This window comes from Penicillium lagena, assembly GCF_028827675.1.
Source record: "Penicillium lagena strain IBT 129212 chromosome Unknown utg000001l_segment0_segment0, whole genome shotgun sequence".
Lineage (NCBI taxonomy): Eukaryota > Fungi > Ascomycota > Eurotiomycetes > Eurotiales > Aspergillaceae > Penicillium > Penicillium lagena.
In genome coordinates, this window is record NW_026623222.1 from 2,190,151 (window position 1) to 2,208,331 (window position 18,181).

Below are 18,181 nucleotides of genomic sequence, written 5' to 3' on the forward strand. Positions count from 1 at the left end.
GCCAATCTAGAGTCATGGAGGACCTGAAAGCGGCTACCCACCTTGAGCATCACCTCGCGGTGCCAGCGCAGTCGCTGGGCGAGAATACCATCGGAATTGACGATGAAGTCCTTCTGCAAATGTCCGAGCAAATCCCGGACTTCGCTAATCTGGTCGAGAAAGCCCGTCGAGCTTCCAATTTTGAACATCACTTAACCAACTGGGATGCATTCAAACTCTTTCCGAAAGCGGTTGCTTTCTCTTTCATCTTGTCCCTTGCCATTATCATGGAAGGATATGACACTGCTCTCCTCGGCTCTTTCTACGCCTACCCGACATTCCAGAAGCGGTTTGGTATTCCCTCGAAGGAGGGTGGATATCAAGTCACATCAAACTGGCAAACCGGCTTGCAGAATGGAACCAATGTCGGCCAGATCTTGGGCCTTCTTATTGCCGGTCTCATCGCGGATCGTTGGGGCTACAAGAAGACTATGCTCGGCGCTTTAGTTGCCCTGGTCGGCTTCATTTTCATCATGTTCTTCGCCGCCAATATTGGAATGCTATTTGCCGGCGAGGTTCTTTGTGGTATTCCCTGGGGTGCCTTCCAGACCTTGACAACTACCTATGCTGCCGAGGTTAGCCCCATCATCCTTCGTCCGTACCTGACCACTTATGTGAACCTTTGTTGGGTTACTGGTCAATTCATCTCGACTGGAGTCTTGCGAGGTCTATTGGGTCGCACCGACGAATGGGGCTGGCGCATTCCCTATGCTATTCAATGGGTCTGGCCTATCCCAATTATTATCGGCGTTCTCTTTGCCCCCGAATCTCCTTGGTGGTTGGTACGTCACGGAAGGACTGAAGAAGCAAAGCGGTCACTCAACCGATTGGCTAGTCCTGGTGATTCGGAATATGAACCGGATGATGCCGTCGCGCTAATGATCATCACCAACACTCACGAGAGGCTGACCCGAGAGGGAGTTACCTACTGGGACTGTCTCAAAGGAGTCAATCTTCGCCGCACTGAGATCGTCTGCTGCGTTTGGATGTGTCAGGTCTTTTGTGGTATCTGGTACGGCGGCAACATTGTCTACTTTCTCCAGCAAATTAGCTTCAGTAACACCCAAGCTTTCGATTTTGGTCTCGGCGTCAACGCCATTGGTTGGTGTGGTACCGTCTGCTCTTGGTTTGTGATGCAAAGAGTGGGCCGCCGAAAGCTGTTTGTTACTGGCCTGGGTATCATGTTCACGGTGCTGATGCTGGTGGGTTTTCTGGGTATTCCGAGCAAGGTTTCTCCCGGTCTGAGCTATTCGTCTGCTGCTCTTCTCCTCGTCTTCGTCTTCACCTACGACCTCACTGTCGGTCCCGTCACCTACTGTCTCATCTCTGAGATCCCGTCGACTCGTCTTCGAATCAAGAGCGCAGTTCTCGCCCGTAACTGCTACAACATCGCTAGCATCATTGCCAACTTCCTTAATCCCCCCATTCTCAACCCCACTGCGTGGAATTTGAAGGGCAAGGGAGGTTTCATCTGGGCACCTCTTTGCCTTATTTGCTTCGTTTGGTCATTCTTCCGCCTACCGGAACCCAAGGGGCGCACTGCAAGTGAACTCGATATCTTGTTTGAGAAGAAGATTTCGGCTAGGAAGTTCTCTGAGTTCGAGGTCACCCCGTTCCGCTCCAACAACTTCGAAGTTATTCCCGACAGTGCTGTTCTTACTGAGAAGCAGTAGTTTTCAGATAGGGGAGGCCAAGAGTATATGCCATTGATTATTTAACCCATCACATCATTATGTTCTGTTAAGGTGGACGAAGCAATGGATAATGTCTTGTGTATGTCCGCAACAAAACGTCGAAATATATTCTAATATATTGACTTCCTTTTGATTCAATGTGGATGGGATATTTCCCATTTACCATGTAGGAGGTAGAGTTTTGTTAATTGCTCCATATTCTGATTTGGAGTCCATGAATCGTTTCCCTTTGTGTACACTCAGACTTGGAGGCTGAAGACTGACTTATAATTGCACATCTACAGAAAGCTCTCGTCTATATGCCATGACTACTATCGCGGCTTCGACGACTTTTGTGCGAGGTATAAATTCAAGTACAGTAAAGACAAGCCGTCAAGAGTTGAAGGTCTTCTGGAAATGTTTTAGCGAAGCGACTTCCCTCACAATCCCACCGGCCTGTCCGAGGTGATATAGTATGGATCTGCCAGCCCGAAATATCGGGATTCTCTAAATGGGTTGTTTCCCCCTAGATTTAGAGTAAGTGACGTGCAAGATGACCAATTCTAAGAACCCATCAACGGCTCATACATTTGGATCGTCTCTCTAGTTCTCCAAGCACCTCAGCTTGTCCTTCCCTGGCAGAGTTTCCATGGTCTATCTAAATCCGGAAGACATGACATTCCCATACACTGACCAGCGCCATCTTATAATCGCTCAAATGCCTTACCAGCCCCGGGTTTTCGGGAGATTTGAATACATGCCAATCGGGAGTACTATTCTTAGGACAAGGGTCTGTGAACTCATGCCCATCAAACTGACTCAGGTTGCGTTCCAGGCCGCATCGCCCACTAGCAATTCAGGACTGTATCCCCAGCTTTGGGCACCCGGCTATAGTTCGGATCTTCAGCCCAAGTCGACTCCACACACGTGATCGCGTACAATTCTCAGACAAGGCGAAGGCAGCCTGAAACGGTCTCGGTTGCCGTTTGACGATGGTTGGATTTGAGTCGGATTGAAGAATGATTACCGATATCCTATTCGTACCAGGGTTTTACTCGGGAATCCCGCCGGCATTACATCTTTTACAGTGGATGTGTCATGGATCGTGGCGGTGGCTGTATTGGTAATACCAGCCGCCCCAATCGACCTGACTTTTGCCCCTCTCTCTTTTCTCTCATTCTCTTCCTTCTTTTCCGCTTCCCGCACAAAGACCCGAAGCTGTAAGTGTTGTCTTGTTGTACCCCGTCCATCTCTATCCATCATCATCCTTCGGTCGCTCCTGGATCTCTTCTCCCTCTCTCTTCCCTGTCTGTCCCACTGAGACTCTCTCCAGAAAACATCTCTCTTTTTTCGCCCCTCCCTCTCCATCCCACCTCCCGTCCGGTTCGTCCTCGCGTCACATCTTCGACATGGCTCTGAAGAGAATTAACAAGGAGCTCACTGATCTTGGCCGGTAAGATATCACACCCCTCCTCTTCCTCTTCCTTTTTTTCGTCGCTGGCGCTCTGGGAGATGTGGTCCGTCCTCATCCTGCCCGTCGCCATCACCGTTGCGGGCCTTGCAAACTGACCTGGTTGTTTCTTTTACGCAGGGATCCCCCCTCCTCGTGCTCGGCTGGTCCGGTTGGTGATGATCTGGTATGCTCTCCCGATTCCTTGCTGTGAATTCCCCCGGTCGCCAGCCCGATCAGGTGTCGTGTCTAGTGGGGCAGAAAATTGCCTCTCTGCGTCTCTGACGGTCGACCGTGAAAAATGACTTCATCTGACTATCTGACAGTTCCACTGGCAAGCAACGATCATGGGTCCTGGTGACTCGCCATACTCCGGCGGCGTTTTCTTCCTCTCGATCCACTTCCCTACCGACTACCCCTTCAAGCCGCCCAAGGTCAACTTCACTACGCGCATCTACCACCCCAACATCAACTCAAACGGCAGCATCTGTCTGGACATTCTGCGAGACCAATGGAGCCCGGCTCTGACCATCTCTAAAGGTGGGTGTTTCTTTACCGTTTCGGATCCCAGCGGAGAGAATATGACTGACTTTAGGATTACAGTGTTGCTCTCGATCTGCTCGATGCTCACAGACCCTAACCCAGACGACCCTCTGGTGCCGGAGATCGCGCACGTCTACAAGACGGACCGACCGCGGTACGAGGCGACAGCCCGGGAATGGACACGCAAGTACGCTATTTGATTTCGATTTGGCAATTCAACCTGCCCGGCCACTCATTCCCTCCCTTTCGCGACCACACTACATGTCTTCCTCAACCTCCCTCTGCATCTTCTTTCGCTCTTAGATCAGATCCCGAAGCCTGGCGTACCGTGGTCGTAGAACTTTGCCTTTTTTTTGCTCTTTTTCTCTCCCCTTGTTGTTTGTTAAACCTCATTCCAACGATCATTTATGACCTCTCATGCATTCATGGCATTTTGTTGTTCTCGGACGGAGGATCCTGCTTTGCTCGGTGCTTAGGGTGTGTTGGGAAGCGTGTGGAGGGAGATCGGGATGGCTGTGTGTATGGTGGGCAGATTCGTCTTTTGTCTCAGTCTCAGATAGCACAATCCAGGCAGGCCCGTCTCTGTGTCTTTTTTACTCTGTTTTATCCTCGTAGGTCAACGAGAATCCTGTCCACACTTTCTCGGCGAAAAACGGGCCCCGGCCCGGCACAGATGCCCGTCATTGAAAGACCTTGGAATCGTCAGCACCACCAACAGAATGGCATTGCAACAACCTACGCTGAATAAAAGGACCATGATCAATCCCGGCCAACAATAACCCACTCTTCAACAGAATCCGTTGTACTCCATAGGCATCCACCCATTTTTCTTGCAGATATTCTGGACTATGCAATCGCGCCATGGAAGGCGATCCCTCAAATAAAACAGGGTGATCGGGACTGCTTTCCTGCTGCAAGAGAGTAAGTATGTTCGTGCGCAGTGCGGCAGCATGGCCCGTGATATCGGCTAGAATCTCCTGGAACAAGGTGATGGTTCGATTTCTTTCCGAGGCGGAGAACACCGTGCCGAAGACTTCTTGGACTTTGAGGCTGGTTCTTGGAGATCGCAGGAGGAGGTTCTGTGCGTTTTGGAAGCATGCTAGCACGAGGTGTTGTGCGAAGGACCAGGTTGGGTTTAGGTGGGCATCCAGATCCAACGGTGGAGATGGGACTGGGGAAAGGGAGTGGGAAATATAATGTGGCTGGAGGAATCGCTCGAGATAATGCAGATAACTTTGCCGACTGATCTTTTTTCTCGGGATTTTGTGCGGAGATGCCGACATGTACATCATTGTCTTCCTTGTCTTCATCTCTGGCCCTTTTAGCCAGCGCTACAAACTGTTGCGACAAGCTCCAAAGCGATTGCGCGACGGGGGCGGAGTGCCCGAGCTGCTCGTCCTTCAAGAGGAGCTCACTAAAGGAGAGAAAGGAGCTGCTCAGACCATCGATTCCGCTCTGCAGTTCATCCACCTGCTTCTGTAGATCAGCTATGGCAGTGTCTTTGCGTTTTCGGAACGCTTGCTGCGCGAGACGGAGCTGGCGTCGTCGTTTCTGGGTTGTTTAGTTGTCAGCTCTGGATCTTGCTGAACAGTACGAAACTCACCTCCGTCGCGGGGTGCTTCTCTGCGCTCTTGGAAGAGTTCTTTTGCTTGGACTGGCCCATTGTTATTGATTCTATGGATATTTTCTTCTGTCTACGTTGATTTAGTGAGGTGTAGCACGCGATAACTATTATTAAATGGAGGGAATAGACAGATTATTCATCAGACCGAGGACTTGAAGAATCGCCACTCCTGCTTAACAATCCGTCCTTTTGTGACTGGACAACGGAGGAATTACTATCAATGGGAAAATCAATCTGCTGTAAGTAAGCAGTCCATCAGTCCGAAATAGACGTAGTCGGAACAGCCAAAGGATACGGCATAGCCCGATTCTCCTGAACCCAGATCTGCTCCTCGGCACTTTTATGCGGCGGCGGAACCAAGCCATTGATCTTCCACAGCCGACGCTCCGTCTCGTCAACATGGTACTCAACGTCGTACCCGCGATCCAATAGATGGGGTTTCATAACCTCGTCCAACCGCGACGTGACCCGTGTGTACGCGTCGTCGGCTTCGGGGACGTGGACCGCGATGTGGGTGATGACGACACGGACAAAGGGCTTGTCCGTGTCCAAATGAGACGTTCTGGTTCTCCCGCCAACGAACACGTTTTCATTCTCTATGGAGATGAACTGGACCACCACGTAGAAGGCGGGTAGGCCGAACCCCGTGTAGATCTTTGTAATGTCCTTTGCGAAGGATTGTTTCGTAGCGTCATCGGTGAAGATGTTGGGCGGGTGGTAGATCTGCCACAGCGGCATGGTGGAGGATTGTCTGCTGTCAGTTGGGGGGTTTTTTGGGGCTTAGAAAGAATGAGAATTACAATATATTTGGTTCTTCATGCTTCTTATAATTTGCCTCGACTACTGTTGTTTGTCGGAGTGAATACTAATCCTCAACTCGTGAAACATGGCATCTGCTTACACCCTCGGGAACTAGATAATCAGCCCGACTCTGCCTTTAGTCACAACGTCTAGACCCCGAGTAGTTAGCTACGTAGCTAGTTAGGGCTTCGGCTGGGTATAATGAAACGGATGACTCATAATTGAAAGCCTCGGAAAGCCTCGAGGCCATTGAACACGGGCGGGACGTAAGGCGTTCCATTGTCACCCCACAGATGAGCGAGATCTATAAAATCATCCATCATCCTCGCTATGGACCGACTTCACATTCCACTCCATCATTGATCCTCATGTCCAAACCGCTCATATTTATCACCGGTGGCACAGGATTCATCGGCTCACATGTAGCCCTAGCCCTCCTGAATGCAGGATACCGCGTGCGTCTCAGTATCCGCGATCCAAAGCAAGAAGCTGTCCTGCGAGCGCGCTACAATGATTTCGACGGGTCCGTTGAGATCAGCTTGATTCCGGACTTGTCCAAGCAAGAGTATTTCGATACGGCCCTCAAGGATGTCGACCATGTCTTCCATCTTGCTTCTCCGCTGCCCGCCCCCAGCGGCGACTTGAAAAAAGATTACATTGATCCCGCTGTGAACGGTACGCTGGCAGTTCTCCGTGCTGCGAGTGCATATCCGCAGATCAAGAAGGTGGTGGTTATGTCGTCGGTTTTGGGGATAACGCCCGTGCTGGATATGTTCGTCTACAAGGATATTACGTGGAACGGTACGTATAACCCTAGACGTATTTTGGAGAAAACGAACAAAAAGCTAAAGCCCTATGCAGAGAATAGCCGCGAGGTTATTCCCGTGGACACCTCGGTCGTTTACCCAGATGACTTGTTCGGAGGCGCCAAGAAATATTCCACCTCCAAAATCATGGCTCACCAGGCGACGCGCGACTTTCTCAAAAATGAGAACCCCCATTACAACCTGATCACCCTGCACCCAAGCTTCGTGATGGGCGAGAGCCTGATTCAGGAAACAGCTGAGCAGATCAGCGGCATGAACGCCTACTTCTTGATATCTCTTGCGAGCAAGCAGCCTCTTCTGGGTACGGGGTGGGTGCACGTTCTCGATGTTGCCGACGCGCATGTCAAGATTTTGCAGACGGATCTGCAGACCGGGACGGAGATTATCCTCTGTCGTCCTGTGATTGCTTGGGAGGATGTTGCTTCGTTCGTTAGGAGCAAGTATCCCGATCTGCCGGTGAATCTGGAGCCGCCGTTTCCGGGGAAATGGACTATTAATAATGATATTGCTGAGAAGAGCTTGGGTATTCAGTGGAGAAGTATGGAGACCATTGTGCAGGATGTTCTGGATCAGCAGTTGGCTCTGCAGACTAACGCTGCCGCGGCTTAGTTTGGTATATGTGTGTTTATGTGAACTTTGATATATTATATGAATGTGATGAAAGCAAAGAGTATTATGTGCTAAATAGCCCGGCTGCCACGCCGGCTACTCGTCCTAGATGCAGCCTTACTCCCTCCTTCTCGAGAGCTGCCCTTAACACTCCGTTTCGAAGCACGCGATTCCTTGGAATGCGTTGAATGTCGTGACCCCGAATGCGAACGGGAGTGTGCATGCGAATTTGAACGCGAAGGTCTGCGCCCACTGCCCCCAACCTGGCTAATCGAGTCCTCTGGCTTAACAATCGAGTCCAGATCAAGCTCTAGCACACTTTCGGGAAGCGGTACCGCACGTGCAGAGACATATGATTTAGGTGCGCTGGAACACGCAGAACACGACGACTCCGGAAGGGGAATATTGCGCGCCGTCTTCGCAGAAGTCGAAGACCCAGCGCGGGAAGAGGTATGACTTCGTCCGTGGCGACTAGACGCTTTGATCGTGGACGCAGAATGCGAGGTCCTGCCATCGTCCTCTCGGCGCGGCTTATCAGTAGCATAGCTCGTGATAATAGTGCTTGAATTGCATGGATGTGAACTCCGGCGGTGCGGCGAGGTCTGACAGGGTGGGTACTCGATTGCGCGGAGAGGTAGGTCTTCGGGAATGGAAAAGATGCTTCCCTCGGAGGCGCGACGGTGATCATCTGTGCGATGGAAATGCTCTGTGACGTCGTAGATTGTGCTTGCGCGTGGGTTCTTCGAAGAGGCGCTGTGGGCGTGGGATGAGTGTGTACGGGGTGATGAGTAGATGCTCCGGGACGGAGGTGCTTCCAGGGCCCGAAACATCGGTTGCATGTCATATGGATGTGGCCGTTCCTCGTATTGTGTTGAAGAAGGAGGTGGCATGATTGCAGGGTACTCCCTACCCTGTGGAGGAGGATTCTTGCTTTCTTTAGAAGACTGCGAGTCCCCTCTCATCATGGCATATGCAATTGCCGCACCCGCGGCAGCGCCAATGATCGTGCCAACAATCGTCTTAGCCGCTTTGCTACCATCGTCTGAGGTGGTGTTTTGCACGATATACGACGAAGCAGGTATGACAGTGGTAGGTGCCTCGGACGCCGCCCTTGCCGTGCTGGTTTCGCTGTTGCTGCTAGTCTTGGGGGCTATAGATCTGTTCTCTCCCTCAGGGTGATAAACGGCCTCAACGCTATTTCCATCAAAATCAATAACGGCAGCACTATAATACCCGGACTGCGCATCGCGGACCTTTGGCTCGCCGTGGATCTTCCCGCCGGCCTTGAGAGCACAGACGAAGAACGCGCTCACCGCGTCCTTGGACGGCGCGGGAAAGGCGACATGGATGGCACTGGCGGGGAAACTATGCAAGCCACAACAGACGTCAACCAAATTCTGCTTAGTCTGAAGGAAAGAGCATACACACCCTGGTTTCTGTTCCGTGATCCAAAAGTCCGCGGGTTTGCCTTGTTTCTGTCCGAACCCAATGTAGGCCTCGTGTCGACCGATGAACTGGTAGCCCAGTGGCTGGAGGCAGGAGAGGAAGAAAGATGTAGAGGTCGGGAGGTGGGAGACGGTGAGGGTAAGGTGAGAGACTGGCATGACTGTCAAATTACTATGGACCAAGAAGTCAGGGTAGTTAGTAGGTGAAGCTACATATACCATTCAGGTATAAATACCTGGTTACAAAAGTACGTCTCTGCCCAAGCTGCAAGCGTCCAGACACGGTCAATAATAATACCCGCTGTGGACTCACTAGAGATGTGCCAGGTCACCCAAGTGGGACCGGCGAGGCGGAGAGCGTGCTAAAGTGAGGCGAGTGGGACGGAAAGGGGATGAAACTGACCGCCAGTTTTACATAACTATAGAATGTGAAATTGGCGTCGAAAAATGACCGTTTTTGAGGCCAGAACAAACATTCCCACCCGAAACTTTCTGGCCTGCGGCACTATTCTACAACTAATGGGCATTGTTAATTTTTTCGTCACCCTTCATATACTTCTGTCCTATATGATTGGCTACGACCCGCGAACTAACCTACTTAGGGCAAATTTTCGCCAAGCACAGCCATATCCTGCTGTCATACCTAGAGGAGAAGAGACCGCAAATGGAAGGTAGCTATTGCAATAAAAATGATACAGGTCAAAGACGGTCGAATAGCTCTTAGCCTTACTGTGCAGGCTGATTTCTATGATGGTGTGAGAATGCTTCTCGAACGTGGTAATATGGTCAATTCCCGCTATTCTTATGCAAACAACTCATAATGTTTGGGCTAGGTCTATCTTTGAAGACCTTTGTAGGAGTTGAATAGGCGAAGCAAGATGAAGCTAGACACTTCGTCAATAATATCTTTGTACAGTACTTCAAAGTCCTGATGTCATTGGCCTTATTAGTCAGTAAGCGAGTCCGCCGAGCTACGACTGATACGGCCTTTGTCTCATAGCTCTGGTGCAGTTGACAATTTAGCGACCCCTTCCCGGCAGCTCAAAACACAGTCTTGCTTGTCGTGACGATCAGCGATGAATTCAACCAGAAAAGCGATCGAGGAACATTGGCGGGCATCAGATGACAATGATGCTGAAGCCGAATACGCTATCTACGCCGGAGACGCTATCCTGGACTACCCACAATCAGGGGAACGTTTCAAAGGCCGTGTGGCAATTGCTGCGCAGCGTGGCGGACATCCTGCTAACCGGCATTTCACGGTACAACGGATCTCAGGCGACGGCCATCTATGGGTGAGCGAGTGCATCATCACCTACGACGGAGTGCCAACATACTCAGTCTCTATCATGCAATTTGCTCGCGAGCTGGTGGTACACGAGACACAGTACTTCACTGATAAATTTAGTGCACCTGCGTGGCGGGTAGCACTCGCGGAGCCTATGCCAGGTAGACATATCGAAGAGGCATGATCGCGTCCTCGGCCCCAGCGACATCTTCCACTTATTTGAGAAAAGTGATTTTGGAGAAAGTTTTATCGCAGTAGTAACATCTCTAGCATATCTTTAGAGCCCTTTTTTATGCAGGGCTCAGCATGCTCTTGGATTTTATCTTTACAGAAGCGGCCAGTCTTCGGCGTCAGGTACATGAGATGCCATAATATAATAGCTCGTGGACATATTGAAGATTGAGGCCTCCCTATATTGATTCACTAAGGGTGTATCATTCAACTCGCCCAATATTTATGGTTCCCCGTTGAGTCCTTGGTTTTTCGGTGAGTTAGCGTCTTGCATCTTATACTATCATCGTAGATGAGGAATGTGCTGCCTCAGGCATCAATAATGTGTCTGTCATGTCGCGGTGGCTTTAATCACCTCTACAAGGAGTTGCGAAACCTGCATGTAGCTCACACAAATATTGTCCTATAACGAAGACCCTACAGCTCTTTGGTGTTTCGAAACAAGTCATACATGGTTGACACGGTCGAGACCCTGCTGTACGAACAAGGACAATAGAGCAGATAAAACAAAGTACCTGAGAGCAGAAAGAGATACCATAATAAAAACCTTCGCCCCTATCTGGGAATAGCAGGCAACAATGGCATCCCATCCACCGTGTCATCTGCAGGATGAAGTACAATGCTACTCTCTTTCGTAGTCCAAACACCCTTGGTCTCGAGTATACGAGGTCGTCCATGGCTTTCATTTCGTTCCGTTGGGGCGACCACCAAAGATGTTACGTGCTGTCGTCATGTCCATAGGGTTATACCAACATAAATATGTATTGAATCGTAAAAGCTATATCGGGACCCTATTAGAGCAACAGGATCTGCTATGTGCTGTTCACTTTTTCGGAGTCTCCTCATCCCAGGGACTGTGGATGGAAGAGAAGGGTCTGGCGGCGAAAAGGAACCAAATGCCATCCAGCCCGACGTCCGGTTGAGGGCGTCGATGATGATGTTCGCGACTCCCGCACACAGTGTCCACATGCATACTCCTCTCGTCCGCAACGCTTGACACTTAGGGGGAGTACATCGCAAGCCCCCGGCACAGACAAAAAGTCGATTTCCCAGAAAACACAAAACGAGAAGTAAGTGTACCTGTCCTCCCCCGAACCCGGGGGATTTCTTCATCGGTCATCACACTGCGCGTGAACACGTCGTTGCAAGGAAATTCGTGGCCTCGTGGTTGTATGTTGAATCGAGGCGTGAGAGGGCGCACGCAGGTCGATGATTGCATGCTGGTCCAGCCCTCGGTTCTTCACAGAATATCCCACACTTCCTCGGCGGCGTGACAGAACTTGCTACAGGCCACACTGGCGCTGAGGCTGTAGTTGCTGATACTGATGGTGTCATCCTTGAAGGAGTCGGCAAAGTCATCGTGGCCCTTGGCCATGGCGCCGACGAAAATCGCAATGCTCTCCTTCGGGCCCAGCGACTCGATGTAATCCTTGGTGCGCACCACGGGCGCTTCGAAACTCATGGTCACCTTGCGGCAGTTGGGCGGCAGGTGGTCCGTGATCGGATTCTTGATGACCTTGAGCAGTTTCTCTTGGGAATTCGTCGAACGGATCGAGAGCCGGTGCAGCAGTTGGACCATCAAACCGGCAAAGCGCTTGAAGGTGCGGGGAATACGGACAGAGGGGTTGACTTCAATCAGAACGCCCTTGGCCGTGTGGATGTAAATCTGCAGCCGCCCAGCCTTGTTGACCGGGGAATCCAGGAGGGTGAGGAGACACTGTGGCGGGAGAGGTCAGCCAATGATGAGAGACAGACGTATGCCATGAACGAACCTGGTGCGTAATATCCGGGCGGGCCTCGCTGATATCCCGGTTCATTTTGCGCATGATCCCGATGTGCTCGTCGCTGTTCAGCAGGGGAGTATTTCTCATCCTTGGGGCCGCCACGGCCGCCGTGGGATGCCCGGTACGTTTCCAGACTGGCATTGGAGAGGATGACGATCAGGCGTTGGGTGTCTTTGTCGTGGGGTGGGATGGGCACATGCTGCTCGGCGACGAGCTGAGGGAGCTCGGGCGGCGGGCAGGACTGGGTCCCTGGGGTGGTGTTAGCCATGGGTGGACGGGGCCTGACGATGGGCGTGTACGCAGCTGAGGGCTGGTGGGGGGAGGGCCAGGGAAGGTTGCACCACAGCCGCGGTGATGGGCGGGCTGGACGGGGGGAGTTGAGAAGGGAATTTTTTTTCTTCAGAACCACAGATGTGGAGGGGCACATCCAGACCAAGGACAGAACAGGGATTCAATCAAGACAACCACCACCATGACAGGAATGAACATGAAGAACGGGGATCGATGGGGACCTACTCGCGCGCTTTCTCTTTCCTGCTATCTGTGCGGCGTCCGACATGGTGCGGAGTGGGTGGAGCAGAGTTTTCGAGAATGTAAATCGAACACCAGGATAGTCGAGGGGACCGGAGGGGTAAAAGAATCAAATCGAATCCAAACCAATTGAAAAGGGTCCAACGAGGGAAATGAAGGAGAAGTGAACGAGTGAAGAAAAAAGAAGAAGAAGAAGAAGAAGGACAGAACAGAACAAGAGGGACCGCCTAAGGCCCACTCCGCCCTCGGTCTCCGTCCTACTGTTTCGGGAAGACTCGCAGACTATGCACGATGGGGACACGCAGTGACTACCATGCTCTTAGGATGACCGTACGTAGATTCCCTTATTCCATTATTCTCGTAAGCGCGCTACGCTCAGACTCCAGATCGTTCCGACTCTCGGAGACTGGAGGCCTTGTCAGACTGAACTACCCACCGGCGCTGTCCACGGCCAGCCTGTCAGACTGCGTCCAGCTCTCCACGATCTGCCTGTCTCGTACGCACACCAATAAATCATCCGCGTCCGATGTAAGTTAGCACTAGTTGCCTGCCGACAATGATGATTGGCCGGGGTCAGCCCAACAGCGCCAGACCGCGATCCTCCTAATCTCCTGATGCGCCCGGGGGGTGCCTGGCGATGACGACGGACAGGGGCGGAGACGATTATTTTATCATCATATAATCATCGTGGGTGGCGACTCGTGGAGAAAGACGAGTGCGTGTCCAGCAAGGGATAAAGCAGCGCACTGTGATTCCTACTGGTTCCTGGCCCATTACAGTTAGCGCGGTCGCCCGAACACGCGCATTTATAGCACTCGCCCACCCCGGAAAAACAATCATTCTTCTGTGCCACCTCTTGACCGACCAGGGAGATGCCGTGGACTGTCACCAATTCTTTCAAGCGGTAGGGATCTCCTTCGTGCGGAGGCGAGTGCGTACTGACCCTCCTCTAGAGGCCTCATGAAAACATACGGCAGACCGACATGGCGCGTCTATGACGACGAGCGAGCCACCAAGAAACGACGCGTCCACCACGAGTCCGACGAGGCGGAGGCCAACCTGCAGTCGGCCATCCGGGAATCCTCCGCCGCCGTCTTGTCCAGCCCCTCGCGCCGGAACTCCGTCCTGTCCGAGGCCACCGACCACATCGACGACCTCGACGACCTGACCACCCCCCGTCCTCGCCACCGCCGCGCCCGAGTCCCCCCTGCCAACACGCGCAAACCAACCTTTGCCTTTCTCAAGCGCAAGCACATCAAAGATGCCACGCCGCTATCAGAGGTCAACTCCAACAGCGTGCGCTCGGTGACCGACCCACCCAAGGCTCCAAAGCCCCCCGTGATGCGCCAGATGCAGATCGACCTGGGGAATGAGGTGCGCAAGACCTGTGCGACGTGCGGCATGGAGTACATTCCGTCCAACCCGGAGGACGCGGCGCTGCATAAGAAATTCCATGAGATGAACGCGACGGGTGTCGATCTGGGCAAGGCGTTTGTCAAGGCCAACGCGTCGCGCTGGGTCTACGAGGCGACGCGCTTTGATGAGGGCTACGTGGTGATTGTGGATCGCAAGGCGACCCCCTCGGCCAAGAACCAGGCGAAGAAGGTGCTCGAGGTGGTCAACAAGGAGTTGTCCTCGCCCGAGATCGAGGATGAGGTGCTCTGGAGTCAGATCGAAGCCCCGCAACATCTACAGGGGACGGAGGGGACGGAGAAGGTGGATCGATACCGCGTCTTCTTGCACATGAAGGACAGCCGGTGCGTTGGGGTGTGTCTGACGGAACGCATCTGGGAATCGCGCCCGGTCGCGGCGGAGTCCGGGTCTGACGACACGAACTCGTCCGTCACGGTGGGCGAGGAGACACACCCGGCCATTGTCGGGGTCTCGCGCATCTGGACGTCGGGGGCGTCGCGGCGGAAAGGCATTGCGCTGGATCTGCTGGACTGCGTGGTGAGCAATTTTATCTATGGGATGGAGATCTCCAAGGGCGAGCTGGCGTTCAGTCAGCCCACGGCCAGTGGCAAGCGGCTGGCACACAAGTTCTTTGAAGCGGAACCGACGTGGCATGTGTATAATGAGTGATGGGAATCGGTGTATGTAATCTAGTATGAATAATAGTCAACAAGGGAGGGTTGGTTCGGACTGGCCGGACTAGGACATGCGTCTATCTACATCTAGCCCCTCCACCCTTTCTGTCTTCTTCATCCCCCTTCGAGACCCCGCGAGATGTCTGGCCGCAATCCCTTCCGTCCCAAAAATGACAATCATCCACCGCGTGAGTTCCCCGGGCTAACCCCCGGCCACTGCCTGAGCGGTCGTGGTTGCTGACCATGATGACCCCATCCAGCCAACAACCCGGATGCCTCGTCACCACTCCCGATGCCGTCCTCGAGCAAACCCAACGGAGTGCCCATAACCGCCCGATCGCTGGAGATCGAGGCTGATGACTCGACCTCATCCGGCGAACAAGCCAATCCCTTCCACCCCGACTACACATCCAGCGACGACGACGAAGATACGAGCCACGGAGACGACAATCATGATCGACCGCGACAATCCTTTGGTTCTGCTCCACCCCCAGCTCCATCCGGCCCCGATGGATCTTCCACGCCATCGTCAATGGCGCCCTTCACATCCGCAGACCGCAGTCGGACAACAACCAAAGACAAAAAACCACCGCCGCCGCCGAGGAGCGTGCATGGGAAGCGCATCACGACGGGAGACCATTCCCGGGCAGCTTCGAATCGGCTCTCCTTCCATGCCTCTTCCCCCGAGGCCCTGCCGTCCTCGCGGGCGTCAGGCTCGTCCCATCCCAACACGTCCGATTACTTCGCTGGCGAAGCATCCGAGACTCTCCAGCGCAGCCGCTCCGCACAGAAGCGCCCGCCCACCCCACCGCTCAGCCGGCGGCAGAGCCAGATGCGACGGTCCAAGTCGACCCAGTCGAAATCCAGCACGGGACGGCTCAATCTATCATCCGCGGACTCCGAGAGCAACAGTTCTCTACCGCCCAGCCCCGGTCCCCCGAGCCGGTCTCTCACCTCTTCCTCGTCGCCGCAGGACCGCAAGCGAATTAGCATGCCCCCGCCGGCATTGGGTGACTATACGTCTACAGAAGGAGTTTTCTCTCAATCTAGACCACCACCACCAACCACATCATCATCATCATCCACAACAGCGACAGCCTTCCAACAAGGCCGACGAGCTTCGTCGTATGGCACTCTGCCCGCTGGTTCTCCGTCGTCTGCTCCGCCTCCTCCGCCACCGCGACGAGCCCGCGATTCGACTCTTCGCAGCAGTGAAAACCGGGCATCGACGGTTGAGGAGCCTCTACCTCAACCATCCAATGCGCAAGATATCCTGGCTGATCTATCTCGATTGCAGAAAGAGGTGGATGATCTCCGGGGGCATTATGAAAGTAGTAGCCGGAGAGTCAGCGAGTGATGAGGGCCCAGCAGGCTGTGTCCTTTCCTAGTGTCTTTTTTTATATTTCGTTAGTGACATGTAATGAGTGAATGAAATGGTTTGCTAGTTCGTCCGTCCATAGTTATCCGATCGGCCTGCCATGATTGGTTCAGCGGGGTGTGACGTCGCGGGGAACATTCAACTGCTCTCCCTCTTTTACCTTCTTCCTCTTCTTCTTCATTCTCACTACCATTGACCCCCTTCACATATTGACTACCTCTTCGCTCTCATTACCACTAACCTCTGACTGAATACTGTCATCCTCACCATGACCACTCCAACCCTGATCAATCTCCCCCCTCCCCCCTCGGACCCCGTCACTCCCTCAGAGATGGGCCCGTAAGACCTCCCCCTGCGCTCCGTTGTCGTCAGCTTGAATGATTGATCGGTTGACTGACCTGGGAACTGGCATGATGATATCACCATCAGAGGCACTCCCAACTCCGGTACCACCTCACTGTCCGCGCTGTCCACGACGGCCATCAAAGACGGCCACCAGGGTCAACCATTGGCCCACGGCCGACACGCCCACCAATCCTCCTCCGCCTCTACCTCCTCCACCACCACCCTAGACGCCGAGCGCGCCGATCGCATCTCCCGCCTCGCGGGCCTAGAACGGGTCACGACCGCCCGCGCGGGTGGCGGCGGCCACACCTCGGGCGCGCCCATGTCCGTCTCCCATGGCCCGGGCTACTTCGAGAGCCCGGCCACCCTGAAAGAGCGCAGCACCGTCGGCAGCGCCAGCGCGACAGGCAGTGTTGGCGCTCGCACCGGGACGACTTGGGCGTCTGGCAGTGACGCCTACTACGATGGCGACAAGATGAGCGAGGGCCCAGATCCCGACGACGCGGTGTCCAACATCAGTAACATCAGCGACGAAGGCAACGCCAGTCTCGTGGGGTTCGGCGAAGGTGCTAACAGCACCATCAGTGGGCCGACCTCGCAGCGGCCCCCGGGCCTGAATCGTATGTCCTCCGGTGCGAGACCGACTTCTATTGGAAGCAATGTGCCGCCGCGGCTGAACCCGCTCGCGTCGTATTTGCAGTCACAGCAGCAGCACCAGTATCAGCATCAGTATGACCATGACATGGGCAGTGGCAATTTCTCTCCCGCGGGCTCGAATACCCCCGAGCCGACGACGGAGGATGCCCGCATGGTCGATGGTATGACTTTCGACGAGGATGTTGTGGATACCACGGCCCGGACGCCGCGCCTGGTGACCCCGTCGAGTGAACTCAACACGCCGAATCGAGAGTAACTAAGTCGGATGATACAGAAAGGAGTTGGGAAGGGCGTTTTTTTATTATCTTTTCATTTTCTGTAATCCTATTATGGATGGAGAAGGGACGGGAAGGGAAGAATGGAAGAAATGGATGGCAACGATGATGTGTATGAAACCAAATCAACGGATACTTTAGCGACAATCCCTTTTTATTCCTTTTTCTTCCTCATGCTAGATGGTCTACTATGGTCCCAGTAATAGTCAGTAGTTTATGTAGGTTAGTACCCAGTCTACTTAGGTAGATGGTCGACCGATAATGACGGCATGCCCGCCTCCGAAACACTCACCCGAATTTTCTTTCTTCCACACCGTTCATCCTCCTCTTCCCACTACTCACTCCTCTCTCTCTCTTTTCACCTACCACTCCCACCTCGCCCACCCACGCTCCGCCCCCGAACCGTCGCGGCTCTCTGCTCCCTTCGCAATCTGCTGGCATTGACTTGTCTAGCACCAGAAGTCCGACTGTGAGAAGTGTTGTTTCGTCGTCGTTCGTCGCGCCACCCACGAGCCAATTGAGTTCATCGCTCCAACCACCACAAATCCCAAGTCTCCAAGTGGTGGATATATCCAGTTCAGAGATTCTACGATT

At 53.4% G+C, this 18,181-nt stretch overlaps 12 protein-coding genes across 12 annotated transcripts; 8 read left to right on the forward strand and 4 right to left on the reverse strand.

Annotated features, from left to right (window-relative positions):
• Positions 1–14: 14 nt before the first annotated feature.
• N7510_000954 (uncharacterized protein) lies at positions 15–1,712 on the forward strand (the record flags this gene model as incomplete). The annotated part of the gene is made up of 1 exon (XM_056972881.1): positions 15–1,712. The coding sequence occupies one exon, from the start codon at positions 15–17 to the stop codon at positions 1,710–1,712; it is 1,698 nt and encodes a 565-aa protein (XP_056837998.1).
• Positions 1,713–2,361: 649 nt separating this feature from the next.
• Positions 2,362–2,643, forward strand: N7510_000955 (uncharacterized protein; the record flags this gene model as incomplete). Its single annotated transcript, XM_056972882.1, has 1 exon — positions 2,362–2,643. The coding sequence occupies one exon, from the start codon at positions 2,362–2,364 to the stop codon at positions 2,641–2,643; it is 282 nt and encodes a 93-aa protein (XP_056837999.1).
• A 478-nt stretch (positions 2,644–3,121) lies between these two features.
• On the forward strand, positions 3,122–3,905 carry N7510_000956 (putative ubiquitin conjugating enzyme (UbcD); the record flags this gene model as incomplete). The annotated part of the gene is made up of 4 exons (XM_056972883.1): positions 3,122–3,165; positions 3,304–3,349; positions 3,489–3,702; positions 3,766–3,905. The coding sequence occupies 4 exons, from the start codon at positions 3,122–3,124 to the stop codon at positions 3,903–3,905; spliced, it is 444 nt and encodes a 147-aa protein (XP_056838000.1).
• Positions 3,906–4,385: 480 nt separating this feature from the next.
• Positions 4,386–5,368, reverse strand: N7510_000957 (bZIP transcription factor; the record flags this gene model as incomplete). The annotated part of the gene is given in 3 exon segments (XM_056972884.1): positions 4,386–4,938; positions 4,949–5,256; positions 5,309–5,368. 3 exon segments carry the CDS (start codon positions 5,366–5,368, stop codon positions 4,386–4,388), a joined length of 921 nt encoding a protein of 306 aa, XP_056838001.1.
• A 216-nt stretch (positions 5,369–5,584) lies between these two features.
• On the reverse strand, positions 5,585–6,067 carry N7510_000958 (tautomerase family protein; the record flags this gene model as incomplete). Its single annotated transcript, XM_056972885.1, has 1 exon — positions 5,585–6,067. One exon carries the CDS (start codon positions 6,065–6,067, stop codon positions 5,585–5,587), a length of 483 nt encoding a protein of 160 aa, XP_056838002.1.
• Positions 6,068–6,498: 431 nt separating this feature from the next.
• On the forward strand, positions 6,499–7,566 carry N7510_000959 (dihydroflavonal-4-reductase; the record flags this gene model as incomplete). Its single annotated transcript, XM_056972886.1, has 1 exon — positions 6,499–7,566. One exon carries the CDS (start codon positions 6,499–6,501, stop codon positions 7,564–7,566), a length of 1,068 nt encoding a protein of 355 aa, XP_056838003.1.
• A 71-nt stretch (positions 7,567–7,637) lies between these two features.
• N7510_000960 (VOC family protein) lies at positions 7,638–9,233 on the reverse strand (the record flags this gene model as incomplete). Its single annotated transcript, XM_056972887.1, has 1 exon — positions 7,638–9,233. The coding sequence occupies one exon, from the start codon at positions 9,231–9,233 to the stop codon at positions 7,638–7,640; it is 1,596 nt and encodes a 531-aa protein (XP_056838004.1).
• An 854-nt stretch (positions 9,234–10,087) lies between these two features.
• N7510_000961 (uncharacterized protein) lies at positions 10,088–10,483 on the forward strand (the record flags this gene model as incomplete). The annotated part of the gene is made up of 1 exon (XM_056972888.1): positions 10,088–10,483. The coding sequence occupies one exon, from the start codon at positions 10,088–10,090 to the stop codon at positions 10,481–10,483; it is 396 nt and encodes a 131-aa protein (XP_056838005.1).
• Positions 10,484–11,770: 1,287 nt separating this feature from the next.
• Positions 11,771–12,582, reverse strand: N7510_000962 (18S rRNA pseudouridine methyltransferase; the record flags this gene model as incomplete). Its single annotated transcript, XM_056972889.1, has 3 exons — positions 11,771–12,247; positions 12,303–12,375; positions 12,440–12,582. 3 exons carry the CDS (start codon positions 12,580–12,582, stop codon positions 11,771–11,773), a joined length of 693 nt encoding a protein of 230 aa, XP_056838006.1.
• Positions 12,583–13,717: 1,135 nt separating this feature from the next.
• N7510_000963 (ESCO family N-acetyltransferase) lies at positions 13,718–14,927 on the forward strand (the record flags this gene model as incomplete). The annotated part of the gene is made up of 2 exons (XM_056972890.1): positions 13,718–13,749; positions 13,799–14,927. The coding sequence occupies 2 exons, from the start codon at positions 13,718–13,720 to the stop codon at positions 14,925–14,927; spliced, it is 1,161 nt and encodes a 386-aa protein (XP_056838007.1).
• A 144-nt stretch (positions 14,928–15,071) lies between these two features.
• On the forward strand, positions 15,072–16,289 carry N7510_000964 (uncharacterized protein; the record flags this gene model as incomplete). The annotated part of the gene is made up of 2 exons (XM_056972891.1): positions 15,072–15,120; positions 15,193–16,289. The coding sequence occupies 2 exons, from the start codon at positions 15,072–15,074 to the stop codon at positions 16,287–16,289; spliced, it is 1,146 nt and encodes a 381-aa protein (XP_056838008.1).
• A 289-nt stretch (positions 16,290–16,578) lies between these two features.
• Positions 16,579–17,568, forward strand: N7510_000965 (uncharacterized protein; the record flags this gene model as incomplete). Its single annotated transcript, XM_056972892.1, has 2 exons — positions 16,579–16,649; positions 16,740–17,568. 2 exons carry the CDS (start codon positions 16,579–16,581, stop codon positions 17,566–17,568), a joined length of 900 nt encoding a protein of 299 aa, XP_056838009.1.
• Positions 17,569–18,181: the final 613 nt, after the last annotated feature.